We start from the raw sequence: 22,806 nt of genomic DNA on the forward strand, positions 1-22,806 counted from the left end.
AACTAAATATGCAGGTTTAAAAATATATACTTGTGTATTGATTTTAAGAAAGGCATTGATGTTTATGGTTAGGTACACGTTGGAACAACGACAGTCCTTTTTCGCAAATGCGCACTGCATTGATTATATGCAACGCAGGACACGCTAGATAAACTAGTAATATCATCAACCATGTGTAGTTAACTAGTGATTATGATTGATTGGTTGTTTTTTACAAGATAAGTTTAATACTAGCTAGCAACTTACCTTGGCTTCTTACTGCATTTGCGTAACAGGCAGGCTCCTCGTGGAGTGCAATAAGATGCAGGTGGTTAGAGCGTTGGACTAGTTAACCGTAAGGTTGCAAGATTGAATCCCCGAGCTGACAAGATATAAATCTGTCGTTCTGCACCTGAAAAAGGCAGTCAACCCACCGTTCCTAGGCCGTCATTGAAAATAAGAATGTGTTCTTAACTGACTTGCCTAGTTAAAAAAAAATATATATATATATATTTTTTTTAAATCGGCCAAATCGGTGTCCAAAAATACCGATTTCCGATTGTTATGAAAACTTGAAATCGGCCCTAATTAAATCTGCCATTCCGATTAATCGGTCGACCTCTAATACAAATGATCTTGACAACTATCACCCCATTTCAAGACTACCTTGTTTAGCTAAAATTCTTGAATCCTTGGTTAATGTACAACTTCATCCTTTTTATATAATAATTGTATTCTTAATATAAACCAATCAGGGTTTAGGCCTGGGCATAGTACTACCACAGCAACCACGCTAGTTGCTAATGATCTTGTCAATGCCTTGGATGCTGAAAAGAGCTGTGCTGCCTTGTTTATTGACCTGTCAAAGGCGTTCGACACTGTTGATCATTCTGTTTTGCTGAAGAAATGATCAAGAGTAGGCCTGGGATATAGAGCCCGTTTATGGTTTCAGAATTATCCTAGCGACAGAACTCAGGCCATCTTGATAGATGGGGTTAAATCAGAATTTCTTGAGATTCAAAAGGTTTTCGTCAGGGTTCAATTTTGGGTCCATTATTGTTCACTTTGTATATTAATGACATAGGAAAAACTGTTAATTATTGTAGCATTCATCTCTATGCAGATAACACAGTTTTGTGCCATCTCAGTGCAGCAGGCCATTTGTGAACTTCAGCATGACTTTGATTCAATTCAGAAATCACTTACAGACCTTAAATTAGTGTTAAATACAAGTAAAACCAAGCTCATGCTGTTCTCTAGGTCACGAAATGTTGACCCTGAGAACCTGCATATTTGCGCTATAAATGGAGCCCAAATTGAGCTTGTTTCTCAATATAAGTACCTAGGTGTCTGGATTGATGACAAGTTATCCTTCCTAACGCATATAAAAAAATCTGACTAAGAAGCTAAGATCCAAGATTGTTTTTTTATATCGAAATAAATCATGCCTTAGTATTAAAAATAGGATAAATATTGTTAAAGCAACGCTTCTCCCTGTATTGGATTTTGGTGAAATTGTTTACATGCATACGGCAACCTCGGTTTTAAAACCCTGGGACGCAGTCTACCATTCTGCAATATGTTTTATCACAGGGACAATTTTAGGACTCATTGTAGGCTGTATAAAAATGTGGGATGGGCCTCACTGTCTGTAAGAAGAGAGCTGACTTCTCATAAATGTATTTACAAAGCAATCTTACAGAACCTCCCTCCATATGTAACTTCATTAAGTAAGATAAGAATAATAAGTTACCAAACCCGTTCACAGGAATGGATAACACTAGAGATCCCTTCAGTCTCCACAGACAGTCTCCACAGACTTCCCACAGAATCCTCATTTCGTTTTTTGCACCTAATTTGTGGAACAATATGCAGAGTTCACTGCAGCTAGATGTACTGGTGCCACTCAGGCAGTTTAAATTATTGATTGAGAACCTCTATGTAGTTGAATGTGATTGCTTTTATTAAATGTTTATTTTTGTTAATTGTGTGCTGAACTATATATTTTTTTTTAGTTTTTTTTGTTTACACGTGTATGTTTTAATATTCTGTTTTCATTGTAATGTGTACAGGGCTCTCTTGTAAGAGATGTTTAATCTCAATGTGACTCCCTGTTGAAATAGAGGTTAAAAAAATATAATTAAAAAATGACAAGATTCAAGACATTGTGCTTTTCAGCTAAAATTATTGTACAGAATTCTTGCCACCAACAAAATGTTGAATATTCGGGGCATGCAATCATCACAGCTCCGCAGATTTTGTTGTGAGGATACAGAATCAATAGACCATTGTAGCCTGAGGTAGCCTGTTTCTGGTCTCAGGTTCAGGAATGGCTGAAAATGCATAACATTGATCTAAAATTGACCCTAGAAATAGTATTGTAGGGAGATCTGGAGAGACCTGGTCAGTCAATCACTAATATACTAATACCCTTAGTAAAAATATTTATCTTCAACTCGTAATCTGTGGATTCTGTTCGATTAGATAGATTCAAATTGTATGTTAAACATTACAGCATAGTTGAAAGATATATGGTGCGTAGAAATCAGAAGAGGGTGGCCAGCAGAGATTGGTGGGATGGGCTGAAGGAAGCTGAGGGTTGGGATGTGGAATTGGAGACAAGTGAGAGTGGAGTTGCTGAGCGGGGGATAGAATGATGGTCAAAGAGAAAATTCGAAAAAGAAAGTAAAAATATAACGTCTAAAAAATTTTTTTATTTTAAGTATGTTTGAATGACACTGACATGCTGACCAGACCACTCGCGCACGCGACGTGTCAGCCGCAAAATATATTTAGAAATCCATGTTATTCAATTACTGCACCCACACTGCTCGCGAGCGTCTGCGTTGCCAAGGGCTAAAATAGAACTCCTTTCTATTTCTGATGAAGATCGCGCTGCAAGTCCTGCCTCTCCCATATCCTCATTGGTTTATAGAAGCAGGTACCCACGTGCCATCCCCTCATTGGTTATACCCACATGGGTAATTGAAAGACGAAATGTTTTGCCGGTTGTCGTGGTAAAACTAGGAAAGTGTAGATGCCAATCCCAATATAAGTTCAAAGATGAAAAAGCCTGGAAGGAGGAGAGATGACTAGAAACGATTCGGTTGGCCGTTTTATGTGTGAATTAATTGTCGGAGTAGAGGACCTTGTGCATTTCAGGTAAAATAACAACCTAATGTTTATATCCCAGGACAAATTAGCTAGCAACAGCAAGCTAGCTAAATTGGACAAATTAGCTAGCAAGTGCAAGCTAAATAGCTAAATTGCCATATATGTTTAATGCTTTTCGACCTGTCCCCAAATTAATGTCATTGGTTCAGAGTTTGTTTTGATATTTTAACCTGCGTGTCGTGATCGCGTTTGGTGTAGGGGGACAAAATAAATGTATGCACGATGGCGCACGCGCGCAGCCGGTTTGGGTTCCGTGTGAGGGGCAGTGTTGTTAAAGCTAATGCCTGTTTGCCTGAGGCTGATGCGGCGCAGATGTTTGTACACATGCATATACACGCTCTCATTCAAATGCACACACGGACACACACACATACACAGGTAAATAGTGCCGGATGGTTGAGGGGCAACTCTTAGGGAACTGTGGGGTGGATCTAAGAGGGCTGGTGGCCTGGCGGTTGGGAGCTTGGGCCAGAGGCTGATAGATCGCTGGTTCGGGTCCCCGTTTTTGACCTTGTGGAAGATCTGTCGACTTCCCTTGAGCAGGGCGCTGATCCTGGTTGTTTCTGTGGGTCGCTCTGGATGGGAGTATGTTAATTGATTGACTGATGTAGAAGATGATCGGCTTCACTGCAAGTAGATTGTATGTTTTAATATTTTAAAAAATCAGGAAAAACTATGTAGGCTACTGAGCTTGTCTGAAAAAATTAAGACACACAAATTACTAAAGAGGGAGCCAGAGATCAATATAGCCTAATCAGAAGAGAAAAAAAAAACGATTCCCGACCCAACCCTCATCCTCCCGCTGCTGCTGGCAGATATAAATACACCTTATGGAACAGCGGGGACTGTGAAAAGACACACACACACACATAATAAGACACGCACTCTACACACACGTACACATGTAATTTGTATTTTAGATATGTGGTAGTACAGTTTTGGCCTGAGGGAACACAATGTGTTGTGAAATGTGTTATCAATTTTAAATTATACATAACTGCCTTAATGTTGTTTGACCCCAGGAATAGTAGCTGTAATGGGGATCCTTAAATAAATACAAATGAAAATACTTCTATGCGTAATCAAGCGCATGTCCTTACTCAAGATTGACAGGAGCGCTCCAAACAGAAGACAATTAATGAAATGACAACTCACAAATGGAATGAAATAAAACAAAAACTTTTTTCTCACAAGTTTAGCCTAGGTTCTGCGCTCTGCAAACGTGTCCACTCCTACAATGACAACTGTAAGACTGTAATAATAATATATTGAATGCATTAAAAGAATTAACAGTAACCAAACAAACATTGTAGATTAGAAATTATGGTAATTTAGTGTAAATTCACTACCGGTGATACTGGTGGGTCATGCCAGTATGATGGATTAGTCCACTCAGAAAGGTATGAATAAGATGGGTGTCCTGTGCGTCATATATATTTTTTTAGACTGTATATTTGCCACTGCTCGACAAAAAATTAAATAATATTGGTCGACCAACAGCCTATCTACCAAACAATCGACCAGTTAACATTTACATTTAAGTTAACAAAATTGGGTCAGCCCTAGAGTCAACATGGACCAGCATCCCTGTGGAAGGGGGGGGTACAACTCAATATTAAGGTGTTCCTAATGTTTGGTATACTCGAAGTCGGAAGTTTACATACACCTTAGCCAAATACATTTAAACTCAGTTTTTCACAATTCCTGACATTTAACTCTGGTAAAAATTCCCTGTTTTAGGTCAGTTAGGATCACCACTTTAAGAATGTGAAATGTCAGAATAATAGCAGAGAGAATGATTTCAGCTTTTATTTCTTTCATCACATTCCCAGTGGGTCAGAAGTTTACATACACTCAATTAGTATTTGGTAGTATTGCCTTTAAATTGTTTAACTTGGGTCAAACGTATCGGGTAGCCTTCCACAAGCTTCCCACAATAATTCCTCCTGACAGAGCTTGTGTGACTGAGTCAGGTTTGTAGGCATCCTTGCTCGCACACGCTTTTTCAGTTCTGCCCACAAATTTTCTATAGGATTGAGGTCAGGGCTTTGTGATGGCCACTCCAATACAGTGACTTTGTTGTCCTTAAGCCATTTTGCCACAACTTTGGAAGTATGCTTGGGGTAATTGTCCATTTGGAAGACCCATTTGCAACCAAGCTTTAACTTTCTGACTGATGTCTTGAGATGTTGCTTCAATATATCCACATAATTTTCTTCCCTCACGATGCCATCTATTTTGTGAAGTGCACCAGTCCCTCCTGCAGCAAAGCACCCCCACAACATGATGCTGCCACCCCCGTGCTTCATGGTTGAAATGGTGTTCTTCGGCTTGCAAGCCGCCCCCTTTCTCTTACAAACATAATGATGGTAATTACGGCCAAACAGTTCTATTTTTGTTTCATCAGGCCAGAGGATATTTCTCCAAAAAGTACGATCTTTGTCCCCATGTGCAGTTGCAAACCGTAGTCTGGCTTTTTTATGGCGGTTTTTGAGCAGTGGCTTCTTCCTTGCTGAGCGGCCTTTCAGGTTATGTCGATATAAGACTCGTTTTACTGTGGATATAGATAGTTTTGTACCCGTTTCCTCCAGCATCTTCACAAGATCCTTTGCTGTTGTTCTGGGATTGATTTGCACTTTTCGCACCAAAGTACGTTCATCTTTAGGAGACAGAAAGCATCTCCTTCCTGAGCAGTATGACGGCTGTGTGGTCCAATGGTGTTTATACTTGCGTACTATTGTTTGTACAGATGAACGTGGTACCTTCAGGCGTTTGGATGAACCAGACTTGTGGAGGTCTACAAATTTTTTCTGAAGTCTTGGCTGATTTATTTAGATTTTCTCATGATGTCAAGCAAAGAGGCACTGATTTTGAAGGTAGGCCTTGAAATACATCCACAGGTACACCTCCAATTGACTCAAATTATGTCAATTAGCCTATCAGAAGCTTCTAAAGCATGACATAATTTTCTGGAATTTTCCAAGCTGTTTAAAAGGCACAGTTAAGTTAGTGTATGTAAACTTCTGACCCACTGAAATTGTGATACAGTGAATTATAAGTGAAATAATCTGTCTGTAAACAATTGTTGGAAAAATTTCTTTTGTCATGCACAAAGTAGATGTCCTAATCGACTTGCCAAAACTATAGTTGGTTTACAAGAAATTGTGGAGGAGTTGAAAAACTAGTTTTAATGACTCCAACCTAAGTGTATGTAAACTTCCGACTTCAAATGTATATCATCTTTTCTGCATATTTTATATCTGGTATAGTCATTTAAATATGCACTATGCAGAAATAGTACTGCTATTTCCTGGTTGCAAAAAATGTAATAGTTCGCCTAATTTTAGTTTATGTGACAAAACATGTAAGTATAGTGTAGAGAATCATTGTACCATCTAAACCGCTGTGAAATATATTTTCCACAACCAAAAATATTGTATTTTCAGCTGTTTGAAGCTGGTGTAGAAAACCGAAAGAATAGAAGTAGCGCACACAGAACAGATCTACAGCTTCTTAGACTGACTTTCAATGAGAATGACAGATCTATAATACACATTTCTATGTGAATTTGGCCAGGTCGCCCAAAAAGTTACATATTGCAGCTTTAAGTTAACACTGAAAGTGTTATGTCCATCCGGAAAATGTGCAATGCACCAAAATGTGTATCCCACGACCTTTATCTCTTTCCCTGCCTTGACCCACAAGTGGGTCCCAACCCACAGTTTAGGAAGCACTGGTCAAGGCTGCATACTGGTCTGTGTGGCGGCTGTCAAGTAAAGTATATTCCTTGGTCAGTGAGATGTAATTATGAAGTATTTATAGGGGCTGTAAAATAGTCTACACCCTTGTCTGTGTGGAGGCTGTAAAGTAGACTCCACGCCCTGGTCTGTGTGGAGGCTGTAAAGTAAAGTCTACATCCTGGTCAGTGTAGAGTACTTACTGAGGCCAGTGGTAGGTGGCGCCTGCGAGCCTGGCTGTGCCTGGAGATGAAGGAGCGTGCTGACAGGCGGTAGTGGTTGAGCAGGCAGGTGATCACCACCACCATCACCATCATCACCACCACGATCACCAGGATCTGCACAAACTCCAACTGGGCTGGAGAGAGAAGGGAGAGGTTAGAGCTAGTGGAAGAGTGGAATACTTGATGATTATACCACCTAAGCTTCATCAACATATCATGTTTGGGAGCAGCAGAAGTGAGAGGATACTATGTATTGGACCCTCTTTTAGTCTAGCTCCGGTTATTATATTGGATGTGCGTGAAACTCCCTTCATTCATAGAAAGAAGAACCCAAGAGGACAGATAGGAGGATATGTACATTGCACAGTTTATTGGGAAAGGGTGTTTGGGACATTTTGGGACCATGGTAATTGAAGACAACTTAGTCCGATGTTACGAAAAGCAACTTGCATAGGTCTACAGTGCATTCGGAAAGTATTCAGACCCCTTGACTTTTCCACATTGTTACGTTGACCCTTCATTTTACAGCCCGGTAATTACTAGACAATAACTACATAAATACCTATTAATAAAAAGTAAACACATGGTAACTATTTGGTCTCAAACGTACTTACTAGGTACCAAACAAGTACGTACTCCATACTTACTTAGTAAATACAAAGTAACAAAATGTAATTATATAGTAGTCCTCTTAACTTCTTTGGGACAGGGGGGCAGTATTGAGTAGCTTGGATAAAAAGGTGCCCAGGGTAAACTGCCTGCTACTCAGTCCTAAAAGCTAGAATTTGCATATAATAGTAGATTTGGATAGAAAACACTCTGAAGTTTCTAAAACTGTTTGAATGTCTGTGAGTATAACAGAACTCATGGCAGGCAAAAACCTGAGAAAAAAATCCAACCAGGAAGTGGGAAATCTGAGGTTTGTAGTTTTTCAACTCTTTGCCTATCCAAGATACAGTGGAAATGGGGTCATATTGCACTTCCTACAGCTTCCACTAGATGTCAACAGTCTTTAGAACCTTGTTTGATGCTTCTACTGTGAAGGAGGGGGGAATGGGAGCTGAATGAGTCAGAGGTCTGCCAGAGTGGCATGAGCTGGTCACGCGCGTTCACGTGAGAGTTAGCTGCGTTCCATTGCAATTCTACAGACAAAGGAATTCTCCGGTTGGAACATTATTGAAGATTTATGATAAAAACATCCTAAAGATTGATTCTATACTTAGTTTGACATGTTTCTACAAACTGTAATATGACTTTTCGTCTGAACTTTCGCCTGGACCTGCAAGCGCGTCGTGAGTTTGGAATGTGTACTAAAAGCGCGAACAAAAAGGAGGTATTTGGACATAAATGGACTTTATCGAACAAATCAAACATTTATTGTGGAACTGGGATTCCTGAGTGCGCATTCTGATGAAGATCAAAGGTAAGTGAATATTTATAATGCTATTTCTGACTTTGTTGACTCCACAACATGGCGGACATCTGTATGGCTTGTTTGGGCTCTGAGCGCTGTACTCAGATTATTGCATGGTGTTCTTTTTCGGTAAAGCTTTTTTGAAATCTGACACAGCGGTTGCATTAAGGAGAAGTTCATCTAAAGTTCCATGCATAACACTTGTATTTTCATCAACATTTATGATGAGTATTTCTGTAAATTGATGTGGCTCTCTGCAAAATCACCGGATGTTTTGGAAGCAAAACATTACTGAACGTAACGTGCCAATGTAAACTGAGATTTGTGGATATAAATATGAACTTTATCAAACAAAACATAAATGTATTGTGTAACAAGAAGTCCTATGAGTGTCATCTAATGAAGATCAAAGGTTAGTGATTCATTTTATCTCCATTTCTGCTTTTTGTGACTCCAGTCTTTGGCTGGAAAAATGGCTGTGTTTTTCTGTGACTATGTACTGACTTAACACAATCGTTTGGTGTGCTTTCGTCGTAAAGCTTTTTTGAAATGTGACACGTTGGCTGGATTCACAACAAGTGTAGCTTTAATTTCGTGTATTGCATGTGTGATTTCATGAACGTTTAATTTTTATAGTAATTTATTTGAATTTGGTACACTGCATTGCCACTGGATGTTGGCCATGTGGGATCCCAGAGAGGTTAAGTCCCAAAGGTTTGTATTGAGGACCTTATACTTATAAGGTCCTCTATATTTACCTTTGGCCAAAAGGGGACTGCTATATAATTCAATTTAGTTATTTTTCATTTACTAATGTAGTACTTCCTTGCTTGGTTCCTAGTAAGTATGTTTGGGTAGAGCTGGGATGATAAAGCAAAAATGATCGACACCGACATTGCCCTCCTCCTACTGAAGCATTTGGCTTAGGTCAGTAATATTTCGTGATTTTGCTAAACAATGTTCCAGATTTTTTTTTGTTCTAAAACCATTATTTTTGGTCAACAGTAATAGCCTATGCATTATGTTGATTGCTGCTATGAAAGTATCTGCCTGGCCCTGTTTCACTGTGGGCTGCATTCTGTGGGCTGCATTCTGATAAACACAAGCATATGACCGCTCAAAATGCAATAGCAAGAAAAATATCATTTTCTTGTTACATAGAGGAGAGTCACAGCTGTCTAAGTATATCATTTATTTCTCACCTCTCAATATTGAGTTCATGGCACCACTTTCCAACCGGAGTAGGGTACGTAGTATGATTTTGATGGGCCCGCAGAGCCGAGTGGAACATGCCATTTGCACTGAATAGGCCCACATCAAGTAGCATAGGCCTAGCACTGGAATGTTTTGTAGGACATTACATTTACTGATAGATTAATCAATTAGCGTACATGGCTATCTAGCAACAAGATCTTAGAGTTAGCAATCTACTAAGTGTTTTGAGTTCCCACTTTCTCAGGTGGTGAATAGGCAATAGGCCCATGCACAAGGATGTCTGCAAATTAATCTCTGAAGAGCCCAAACATAATTTGATCATTCTGGATCCTATTTTGACAGGTTGCACATCAAAATATCAATGATGCATTTCCCGGGATATGTTACATGAAATAGCTTACTTTTTATAACATTGCATACCATCTCAGTTGTCTTACTTGGCATAAAAATAAATCCTGCAGCTAATATTTTCTATTTTGATGTATTTATCGTTAGAGTAAAATAGTTACATTTATCTCTATATAACTTTTTGTCCATATTGCCAAGCTATATATTTGGGACCAATATTGTGAGAATTATTTTGAAACATACCCTTAGTATTTGTAACAACTCTTAAAGTAGGCACATATGATATCCTACTCAATAGAAAAGCCAAACAGGAACTATTTTAAGTACCACATCATCGATGATATGCAAGACATCAAGTATTATGACAGGTATGATGTCAGTGATATGACAACTTATACTGTCATCATGACTGGCTGCTTCCAGTCTTATGACATGTTTGAATATTATCACCATAGCGCACCACGTGTGCGCGTGTAGTAAAATGAGTAGAGTTATTGGTCAGCTCAGAGGCTCTATTGATTCCGAGACGACGGGAGCTCTTTTCCCAGAAGAGTTCACAACAGTATCGAGGTAGACAGAGCAATCTTTGTTTGGAGACAGGGCAGGACAGCCTGACCTTCCCCTCCCCCCACGTGACCCTGGCAGACGGAGCACACAAACAGACCCATAAGCAGACAGAGACATACAAATGCAGGACTCCGCACGCACGCACGCACGCACGCACGCACTTTCTAACTCAGACATACTTTGTGTTCTTCTCACACTTCAACAGTCAGAGAGAGAGAGAGAGAGAAAGTTCACGGACAGCCCCACATAAAAAATCCAGCAGGGACTTTTGCCCCAAGCAACAACTCAAACCAAACACAGACAGTCTAACTGAGCAGATAAGCAAAGCATAAGCTAACATAGTAGCTTCCTCTGTGAAACAGCCTAAGGTCGTTTCCATGTAAAAGCACCAACATATGAAATTCATAGGAGCATATCAAATTATGTGACAAAATAAAGCTGAGTCTATATTTTGGGGAAATGAAGGCATAGATACAAATTTCAACCATTATCCGTCTTAAAAATTAGGTAATAACTAATGGCTTTGATTTTTGTTCAAACAGATTGAAAAAGCTTCTTAGAAAACACCTACCAGAAAATAGGTATTACAATTCATCAAAACACAATAATGTTGAAGTAAAGACCCCTGCCAGCTAATATCACCACTTATATTTAGTTTGAGAAATTATTTGCCTTCTGTAAGTTTAAGCAACATTGCCTTGTACCTTGTAATTCTGTTACCAAAAACCCACATACAGTGCCTTCAGAAACTATTCATGACCCTCGACTTATTCCACATTGTGTTGTGTTACAGCTTGAATTCAACATGGATTAAATAGATTTTTTTCTCCATCACCCATCTACACACAATACCCCATAATTACAAGGTAAAAAATGTATAAAAATGAAAAACAGAAATATCTCTTTAACATAAGTATTCACACTCCTGAGTCAAAACGATAGAATCACCTTTGGCAATGATTACAGCTGTGAGTCTTTCTGGGTAAATCTAGAACAACTTTTCACATCTGGATTGTACAATATTTGCACATTATTATTCAGAAAATTCTTCAAGCTCTGTCAAAGTTGGTTGTTCATTGCTGGACCACCATTTTCAAGTCTTACCATAGATTTTCAAGCTGATTTAAGTAAAAACTGTAATTAGGCCACTCAGGAACATTCAACGTTGTCTTGGGTAAGAGCATCTCCAGTGTATATTTGGCCTTGTGTTTTAGGTTATTGTCCTGCTGAAAGGCGAATTTGTCTCCGAGTGTCTGTTGAAAGCAGACTGAACCAGGTTTCCTCTAGGATTGTGCCTGTGCTTAGCTCTATTCTGTTTCTTTTAATCCCACAAAAACTCCCTTGTCCTTGCCGATGGCAAGCATACCCATAAGATGATGCAGCCACCACCATGCTTAAAAATATGAAGAGTGGTACTCAGTGATGTGTTAATTTTGCCCCAAACATAACGCTTTTGTATTCAGGACATTAAGTTCATTTCATTGCCACATTATTTGCAGTTTTACTTTAGTGCCTTATTGCAAACAGGATGCTTGTTTTGGAATACTTTTTATTCTGTACAGGCCTCCTTTTCACTTGGTCATTTAGGTTAGTATTGTGGATAACTACAATGTTGGTGATCAATCCTCAGTTTTCTCCTATCACAGTCATTCATCTCTAACTGTTTTAAAGTCACCATTGGCCTCATAGTGAAATCCCTGAGCGGTTTCCTTCCTCTCTGGCATCTGAGTTAGGAAGGACGCCTGCATCCTTGTAGTGACTGGGTGTATTGATACATCATCCAAAGTGTAATTAATCACTTCACCACATATTCAATGCGTTTTGTTGTTGTTGAGGTAGTCATTCAAAAATAATGTTAAACACTATTATTGCACACAGAGTGAGTCCATGCAACTTATTATGTGACTTGTTAAAGCTGCAATGTAACTTTTTTGGCAACCCGACCAAATTCACGTAGAAAGGTGAGTTATAGATCTGTCATTCTCATTTAAAGCAAGTCTCAGAAGTAGTAGATCTGTTCTGTGTGTGTTATTTCTATGTTTCTTGTTCTTAAGTATCATTTTTGCATCTTATACTTTCGGTTTTGTACACCAGCTTGGTTATGGAAAATATATTTCACAATGGTTTAGATGGTACAATGATTCTCTACACTATACTTACTTGTTTTGTCACAAACTGAAATTAGGCAAACTATTTGAATTTTAGCAATTAGAAAAAGGCGTAGTGCATCATTAAGCACATTTTTACTCCTGAACGCATTTAGGCTCAGGGTTGAATACTAATTGACTCAAGACATTTCAACTTTTCAATTTTAATTAATTTGTCAAAATATAAGAAACATAATTCCACTGACATGGGGTATTGCGTGTAGGCCAGTGACATCTCAATTTAAACCCATTTTAAATTCAGGCTATAACACAACAAAATGTGGAAAAAGTCAAGGGGTGTGAATACTTTCTGAAGGCACTGTATGTTAAAGATATTTTCTAATGTCTATCCCCATGAGGAGAAAGGATAACAAAAGTTCACAGAAGTAACAAGGAATCAGTAAAACATTATTTAAGTGATTAAAACTCATAACTCTGTTACCAAATCCATAACAGAATGACCAACAAATCTAACAGAATTACTGCAATTGAATTGGCTACAATGGGAAATCAGAGTTGGGTCACCTGCTACTGTTCTTCCTTCCTTCCTTCCTTCCACTGGCATACTGTTATGTTCAGCTCATACCTCCTTCTTTCTACAGACATCTTTGAATCTTCATTTTGAGAAGATATTTAACAGTATTTAAGAGTTTTTGGAAAACATGGTCGCATAAACGGAGGGAGATTTTACCGTAATTCTATTACCAAACTTTGCATCTGCACTGTTCTTCCAGTAAATGTATTTTTGTGAAATGTACCGTGTCATTTCTTCAAAGTAGTTATTGTGCATAGAGTTGCATAGTTTGTTAAACTTTGACAACAATGTTTTTTGTTTTGTATACATTAAAGTGGAAAAGCTGAGTCTCAGTGCAATTCTGTTGTCATGGATTTGCCCCTAACCTATTCTAGTCAAAACAACAAAGAGACCAAGCTATGCAGTGTGCTCATAACCCAGATACTGAAATGCTCTCGCAGGCTAGAGAGACTTGATAATAGTTTGTTCCAACATTCCAGAAGTCTTACCAGTGACTATTACACAACCATGTCTGACCTGCATTAAAGGAGACTTTGCCATCCTCATACAACACAGGCTTTTATCACACTAGTTATACACAGACAACCACACAATTGGCAAAGAAACTCAAATTCAAGATAGTCTAGAAAACAAGCTCAATAACTCATCGCATTGGACTTTTAACTTGGGGGGGGGGGGGAAACTAATGCATGAAGAGAAAAAACGAACTCCTACAGATTTTACCCAATGATTAAAATCCAAGATAGACAAATATTAAAATCCAAGATAGTAACGATTAATGCACAACTCACCGCTACATTGAGTTTGTACGCAGTTATGGTGGTGGTGGGGACCCCCTGAGACCGGCTGCATCGTGTTACCCCTAATACCTCAACTTCGGTGAGAGCCCCAACCTGTGTGCTCACTGAGCAGAACGACACACACTGCGGCCCGCAAAGGTCTGCAGCCTTGTCCCCACTTTCTCACACACATTACTCGACACACACACACAACAAATGATTGTCCCCTACTGCTCCGAACAATGGGGTGCAAAAAAAAATGTTTTCCAAAGGAAGAGGAGAGGGAGAGGGGGAGTGGTGGCACAATCCAGAGAAAGACAGATGGGTCAGAGATGAAGAGAATAATGATGGAGCGAGACAGAAAGAGGGAGAGAAAGACAGAATTACCAGAATTACTATGGCAAAGCACATTCATAAATGTTTATACATTTAAGTCAAAAGTTTGGACATATCTACTCATTCAAGGATTTTTCTTTATTTTTACTATTTTCTACAATTCCACAAATTAACTTTGAACAAGCCACACCTGTTGATTGAAATGCATTCCGGGTGACTACCTCATGAAGCTGGTTGAGAGAATGCCAAGAGCGTGCAAAGCTGTCATCAAGGCAAAGGGTGGCTACTTTGAAGAATCTCAAATATAAAACATATTTCGTTTTTTTGGTTACTACATGACTCCATATGTGTTATTTCATAGTTTTGAAAATCGTCACTATTATTCTACAATGTAGAAAATAGTCAAAATAAAGAAAAACCCTTGAATGAGTAGGTGTGTCCAAACTTTTGACTGGTACTGTATATACACATGCAACATTTATTCACGGCCTAAAATACACAAACCGAAGGATAATTCGAATGTATGTTATGAGAAGTCCTCGTTCCTTGGCCTCATTCCTCAATATTGACTTAAGGTAAATTCACGCTCATAAAACCAAAACACACCCCAACCCTAACCCCGGCTCCCACAAACAAACAGTGTTGTTGCTAGGGTCTCTCTACTAAAGCATCAGGGTTAATATATGGCCAGTGGCCTGTGCCAGCGACTATGCAAACCCACTGTCTGGAATGGCCCTGTCAGCTGGCGCACAGCCTTATTCCTTGACATGGTGCCCGGGGGCATGGACACACCAGCATGCACACACAGGGATGAGGCTCCACACAGATGGCAGGGCTAGCAGCAGGGCGACGTAGTGGGGCCAGTGTGTGCCAGGCAGGCAGAGAGGGTGGTAGGACTGCGTAGCTGGGCACATCACTCTCTATTGTATTGCCATACAGGCCTCTTTTTCCGAACTTAACAACGATGACATAGTGGTAGAGAGTATACTACAAAATAATTGATTCCTCGACTCCCGGTGCTGACTCCCATTTCTGAGTGTCAAGAGCGGAATCGACTCCTAAGATTCAGTATTATTGCAAATAGATACGCCGAGTGCACGCTTCTGACTCTGTCTGCCTGGTGCCGACCTACTGTGCCCCCCCTCTCTCGCTGTCCCTCGCTAACAATGAAAGATGCAAGTTTGATTGTGTTTTCGGAAGGACAGTCTGCTCCGTTCCAATAATACTGAATCTTAGGAATCGACTCAAAAGCTGTCTCACAATTTCTTGTTTCTTCTTTCAATGTCTTGTAACTTCAGTAAAGCAGTGCCTATCATCAATGAATAGGCTAGGATATTGAGATGAGCGAGATGCAACGCTATCACACGGTCACACCCTGTATCTGCTCATGTGCACAGGTTCGCTTCACACTGTTGACAGCATGGTAGCCAGGTACCAAAACAGTAGAGAAGTTGAGCCTTGCGCTTCAACACTCTTAGTTGTTGCGGAAATTGACAAACTACGCTGTATACTTTCTGCATCTACTTTATATCGCTGAGAGTACCTTTTAAATTACAGAACTTTTCCCAGGCCTTTATAGCTAGTCGTGTAATGGAGGCTATATACGCAGGTATACTCTGTATACCCACTTTTATTTCAGTGGGCATTGCATCTACTCACTTCTTAATCCCCTCTGATGCGTATAAAAAAAAACTGAAACCTGTGATAGTTTTTTATTTTTACTCCTTTTTCTCCCCAATTTCGTGGTATCCAATTGGTAGTTACAGTCCTGTCTCAACGCTGCAACTCCCGTACGGACTCGGGAGAGGCGAAGGTCGAGAGCCATGCGTCCTCCGAAACATAACCCAACAAAGCCGCACTGCTTCTTGACACAATGCCCGCTTAACCCGGAAGCCAGCCACACCAATGTGTCGGAGGAAACACCGTACACCTGGCGACCGTGACAGCATGCATGCGCCCGGCCCGTCACAGGAGTCGCTAGAGCGCGATGGGACAAGGACATCCCTGCCGGCCAAGCCCTCCCCTAACCCGGACGACGCTGGGCCGATTGTGCGCCGCCCCATGGGTTTCCCGGTTTTCCACACAGGGCTGTTTGAAAAATTTGAGTATACCCACTTCTCCTGGCACCCCTGTTTCTAGCCTATCGTCTAGTTCAATTATTACATGGAAAATAATATGGGTGATTTTAATTCATGTTAAGGATCCCTATTTCTTTAATTGTTTTAACGGTTAAACATTCACACCACTACCAGGATCATGATGTTATTGAGTACCATATATCATAAGGTAGGCCTAACCTATATCATAGGCTATCATAGAAACAAATGAAAGCCGCTACATTGTCCACCACCAACATTGTGTCTTGTGAGAAGTATTTTTTTGTATTGCTATTAACAGCCTTTTTAATTATAGACATGAATGCACTTTATTCAAGTAGTCCATCTTCTATCTAGCTTCTCTGGGTATTTTTAATAGACAAAGCATTGCAAGAGAGGAGAGGAATGTTGTTCTGAGAAAAGCAAGCCTTCATGCTCCTGAAATGGCTTATCTTAAGGAATGCAAATGGAAACGTTCAAAAAGGGATAGTCGGGGTTGAGGAGAAAATGGCCTCTGAGCGGTTGCTGCCAGACCGAACAGAGAAGTTTACCAAAGCTTTTCCAACAAAGCTTCCAGAATAAATCCCTAGGAACAGATTGTGGAAAAAACTGCGCAATGAGGAGACTTTGCAGTGGTCCGGAAAAAGGGAAACAACAGCAGCAATAACTAAAGCCAGGGCTAAATTTAAACACATGCACACAAACAGATACACACACTGTTAACCGTTCAAGAGTTGCTCATAATGCCAGCAGCACACCACCCTGCATTCCACTGCTGGCTTGCTTCTGAAACTAAGCAGGGTTGGTCCTGGTCGGTCCCTGGATTGGAGACCAGATGCTGCTGGAAGTGGTGTTGGAGGGCCAGGATGAGGTACCCTTTCCCAATGGCCCAGGGCAATGATTGGGAACATTGCCCTGTGTTGGGTGCCGTCTTTCGGATGGGGCGTTAATCAAGCAATCAAATGTATTTATAAAGCCCTTTTTACATCAGCCGATGTCACAAAGTGCTATACAGAAACCCAGCCTAAAACCCCAAACAGCAAGCAATGCAGATGTAGAAGCACGGTGGCTAGGAAAAACTCCCTAGAAAGGCAGGAACTTAGGAAGAAACCGAGAGGAACCAGGCTCTGAGGGATGGCCAGTCCTCTTCTGGCTGTGTCGGGTGGAGATTATAACAGTACATGGCCAAGATGTTCAAACGTTCATAGATGACCAGCAGGGTCAAATAATAATCATCACAGTAGTTGTAGAGGGTGCAACAGGTCAGCACCTCAGGAGTAAATGTCAGTTGGCTTTTCATAGCCGATCATTCAGAGTTTGAGACAGCAGGTGCAATATAGAGAGTCGAAAACAGCAGGTACGGGACAAGGTAGCACGTCCGGTGAACAGGTCAGGGTTCCATAGCCGCAAGCAGAACAGTTGAAACTGGAGCAGCAGCAGGTGGACTGGGGACAGCAGGTGGACTGGAGACAGGTGTCCTGACTCTCTGTGGTCACTAAAGATCCCATGGCACTTATCGTAAGAGTAGGGGTATTAATCCTGGTGTCCTGGCTAAATCCCCAATCTGGCCCTCATACCATCATGGTTACCTAGTCATCCCCAGTTTACAATTGGCTCATTCATCCCATTTACATTTACATTTAAGTCATTTAGCAGACGCTCTTATCCAGAGCGACTTACAAATTGGTGCATTCACCTTATGATATCCAGTGGAACAACCACTTTACAATAGTGCATCTAACTCTTTTAACATCTAACTCATCCCCCCTCCTCTCCCCTGTAACTATTCTCCAGGTCGTTGCTGTAAATGAGAATGTGTTCTCAGTCAACTTACCTGGTAAAACAAGGGTTAAATAAATGATTTATCATTCCCCAAAACTAGGACTGTGTGCGCACACACATGCCAGCTGACATGGAGGATGTTCAGGGGAGGGCTCACTCAAAACTTGAGATCTGTGTCATTGTGTTGTGTGACAAAACAACACAAATGAGTGGCCTTTTATTGTCCCCAGCACAAGGTGCACCTGTGTAATGATCATGCTGTTTAATCAGCTTCTTGGTATGTCACACTTGTCAGGTGGACGGATTATCTTGGCAAAGGCGAAATGCTCACTAACAGGAATGTAAATAACATTTGAGAGCCGTTTGTGCGTATGGAACATTTCTGGGACTTTCTATTTCAGCTCATGAAACATGGGACCAACACTTTACATATTGCGTTTATATTTTTGTTCAGTGTAGATCACAACATTTTCTTTGTAGCTTTGGGTAGAAACCAATAGATTTGGCTCATGAACAAAATACATTTTGTGGTCATCCTCAGAATTCAAGCCAGTCCTCCATGAAAGTGAATCAGTTTGTCGCTCTTTTACGATAATATGTGTCCAGAAAACGGTCCCTTTGTGTGTGGTTTATTCCCTTAAAAAAAGGTCTGGATTTTAACTGTTAGACCATTCCTGGTGAACAATCAAACCATTAGGCTACAGCAGTTCTAATGTAGACACGTGCTGACTTACAGGCCCTTCCCAACAATGCAGAGAAAAATAATAGAAAAGTAATAATAAATACACGAGTAACAATAACTTGGCTAAATATACAGGGTACCAGGTAATTGAGGTAGATATGTACATGACTAGGAATAAAGTGACAGATAAACAGTAGCAGCAGCATATGTGATGAGTCAAAAAGGTTAGTGCAAAAAGGGTTGCTGATTTTGTTTGTGTGTGTATGTGTGTGTTCGAGCTCGAGAGCAACAGCACCCCAGCCGCTCTCTCTCTCTCTCTCTCTCTCTCTCTCTCTCTCTCTCTCTCTCTCTCTCTCTAGACAATACAGCCTGTGGAGATACCCACTCGCCCCCAAATGGGGAAGGTGAGGGGGGTCAAGGGAGTCCCCTGTCAAAGAAGGAAGACAACCCTGCACCCCCCCCCCCCCCAATCTCTTTTTCCCCTCCCTTGCTCAGTGTCCGGCCGGGGCATTCGCGGTCACTGCTGAGCCAGACAGCTCTAAGCACGCAGACAGACAGCGGGACGAGGGGGGGTGGGGGAAGGGTTAGCACTCCACACTCATCTGTCTCTCCCTCCCTGTTACTGACTCGACACACTGTTAGTCTAGGGAATTTGGGAGTGGCCAGATAGCAGGGTGTGGGGTGGATGTGTGTGTAAGGAAAGGGGGATATATCAGTCTGTAAAACTGTCTGCTCACATGGGCAGGCAGGATGGGTGTGTGCGCTTGTGTCTGTGTGTGTGTGTTTGTGTCTGTGCCGGCGGCAGGTTGTAGGTCAGAGGTGCACAACATTTGCTTGCCAATTTCCATTAAAAAGGCTGGGTTGGAGGGGGTGCAGTGCTCGGAGCAAACAGGGCAGGTCTGCATTGCGCAGAGTCACTGAGAAGGGCAGAGCAGGGAGAGACCGAGACAGTGGGGAGCAATAGTGAGACAGAAGGGGGGGGGGGGGGGGGAAACAAAGCAACCCCTTTTCATTGACTTTGGAGCCACGGTCATACAGCCACAACCAACAAGTGTGGGAACTTTAGATCGGGACACTCACACTATTGATACGGGTGGGGAAAAAAGAGGGAAGGGGGAGCTAAGTGAATTATTAGCTTTACCTTATATGTTAAAATGATAGCACTAGATGCTAATGCTAAGTGGACTAGGCTCAGCCTAAACGCAAGGAACTTTTAGTTAAACACAGTTTGATAGCAATGGGTGGTGAAAAGCAGGAGGTGAGTAAGCGAGTTATTCGCTTTTGCTAACATGGTGTAACCATTAGCACTGATGCTAACACTAAGTAAAGACTGTTCAGTGACAATTCTGAGACTGGTTTTATTGTATTTAGCAGAGCAAATTTAAACCACAAGCAAACCATGTACCACCCACCCAGTTTAGAACTGGAGCTTTGGTGAAATTCAAGGGTGTTTGTGAGTGTGTGTGTGTGTGTCTGTGTGTTCACACATGTCTGGTGGGTTAAGGGGTGGGAGTGAGAGAGGGTGAGGAGAAGGCCCAAAGTAATGGGAAACCTTCCTGGAGTCTTTGTTTGAACACGTCTTGGGGGAAGCAACTGTTCAATAAACAAAGCCGACTGTGCTTTAATCAAAATCAAGTTATAGTAATTATTTCAACCCAAACAACAGGGGCACACATGGAAGAGTCAAGGTAGATTTGATAGAATGAACGGCGAGTCCGGACAAGAGCTGTCGGAAAACAGGTCTAGTGGAAATATGGTTGTCATCTAGTCGGGAGGAAATTTAGACAAACAAAACCGGAATTGTTGCTCTTTAAAATCTCCGCCTCTCTATATTTTGAGCTCTCAGGCGTAGCTTAACATCTCGGAGCAAATTTCAATTGCTGCTCGGCGTGTCTCTAAAGCATTCCAGACACAACAGCAGATGCTCGGGATGCCCCCCCCCCCACCACACACACACACACACACACAGATACACACAGTTTTGTAGAGATGCTGAATATGAGACTCCTAGGCCAGGTTTGAGACATTACAAATATATGTGCACATATGGGAATGCACACACACACACACACTAAGTGGACATAACACACACAAACACTAAGAGAGATACACAGGCAGACTTGACAAAATTATATGTGCAGTGCTGTTTTAATTGCACCTTTATTTCACCAGTTTATCCCATGAAGGGATGTAAAATGTATTTCAGACCAAAACACTTTAACAAGAGCGGCATTGCAAGAGAGAGAAAAAACTAAAAGTAACTGTAGTAAAGCACCAGGAAGGGACTCAAGCCATCATGCCATTAGTGTGTGTGGAGGACACTTGGTTATTGAGATGCAGGGGTTGTACACTGAGCCTCATGCAACTCTGCCAAAGTACACCAGGCAACACACAGTCCCAGCCCAATGTAGGACAATGAATTACCTCGAGAAGCAAATGAATTGCAGAAAGCAACTGTGCAAGTAAGTCCACCGTAGAGACATACAACTCTGAACTGATCTTACATCAGGGATGAAGGAAATTAATCATCTCACTGGAATGATGAGACAGGTCAACTGGGCACACATTTGGTGACTAGATAGATTGTTGGCTGGGAGGTACACCTTGAAAAAAAAAAAAGAAGCAGAATAAGCACAGCCAATGTTTGTCCCAGTGCACAGCTTGTGCTAACCCACTTTCGATCTGCGACAGCGGCCGATGATGCTTGTCTAGCAGACTGGAGTGAATCTGACAGACTTAGAATAAGTGCAATTTTTTTTTGGGGGGGGGACTGGAGTCTCGTCGTAACCAGGTCAAGGTGCCAGGGGCCAACAAAACTAGAACCACTCCATCTTTACCAAGCCTGTGCCACATCGAACTCATGAAATATGTTGCATGTCTGTCTGGGATTGACCACTCCCTGAACGTGTGTGTTGAGTCGTTCAATGTCATTTCAGCAAGCCATGACACCCACCATCTCAGATTGTTCTGAAATTGTTTCTGCAGTTAGAAACTGCCATTCCTGAAAAATTATTTTGTTTAAATTAAGCTAATTGATTGCACCCAAATTGGCCATTTAAATTTATAGAATTCAGATAATATTCAATAAATATAGTAACCTACATCCGATTTGGAACAAACTTCTTTCTACAAATGAGTAACTCATGAGGAATCCCAAAAAATTCGCAAAAGTCAACCACGGACCCCTACACTAATTGACCCCAACAACCAGTATGCAGTATCAGTTCTCTATTTGAGTAGTATGAGGCTTGGAATATTGCTTCTCCATGCTATGTAATGTATTCCCTGTGAATCCCCCCCCCGCGCGTTCAGAGAAATGTGTAATATAAGTTGCTTGCATTATTTACAATGTGTAAAAGTACCGCGTTTTGAACACTAGATGCCGCTGTTCCTTCTATACCACCAGACTCTTATCCAGTTTGCTGGTCTCTTGTGTTCATTAAATATACTGATATACTGAACAAAAATATAAATGCGACATGCAACAATTTAATAGACGTTACTGGTTTACAGTTCATATAAGGAAATCAGTCAATTTAAATAAACTCATTAGGCCCTAATCTGGATTTCACATGACTAGGAATACAGATATGCATCTGTTAGTCACAGATACCTTAAAAAAAAGGTAGGGGTGTGGATCAGAAAACCAGTCAGTATCTGGTTTGACCACCATTTGCCTCATGCAGTGCAACATCTCCTTTGCATAATGTTAAATCAGGCTGTTGATTGTGGCCTGTGGAATGTTGTCCCACTCCTCTTCAATGGCTATGCCATGTTGCTGGATATTGGCG

The 22,806-nt window shown here is 41.0% G+C and overlaps 1 protein-coding gene across 3 annotated transcripts in view; it reads right to left on the bottom strand.

Moving 5' to 3' along the window:
* The window catches only part of pmepa1 (prostate transmembrane protein, androgen induced 1), a 100,058-nt gene that overhangs the window by 25,612 nt on the left and 51,640 nt on the right, over positions 1-22,806 (bottom strand). For 2 of the 3 annotated variants that reach the window (XM_071386368.1, XM_071386359.1), the window contains exon 2: positions 7,094-7,248. In XM_071386368.1, the coding sequence (XP_071242469.1) occupies positions 7,094-7,248 (155 nt within the window). Of the gene's footprint in view, positions 1-7,093; positions 7,249-14,131; positions 14,288-22,806 lie in introns of those variants that run through there. The other variant, XM_071386377.1, reaches the window with a different exon arrangement.

This window comes from Salvelinus alpinus, chromosome 2 (assembly GCF_045679555.1).
Source record: "Salvelinus alpinus chromosome 2, SLU_Salpinus.1, whole genome shotgun sequence".
NCBI classification, from domain to species: domain Eukaryota; kingdom Metazoa; phylum Chordata; class Actinopteri; order Salmoniformes; family Salmonidae; genus Salvelinus; species Salvelinus alpinus.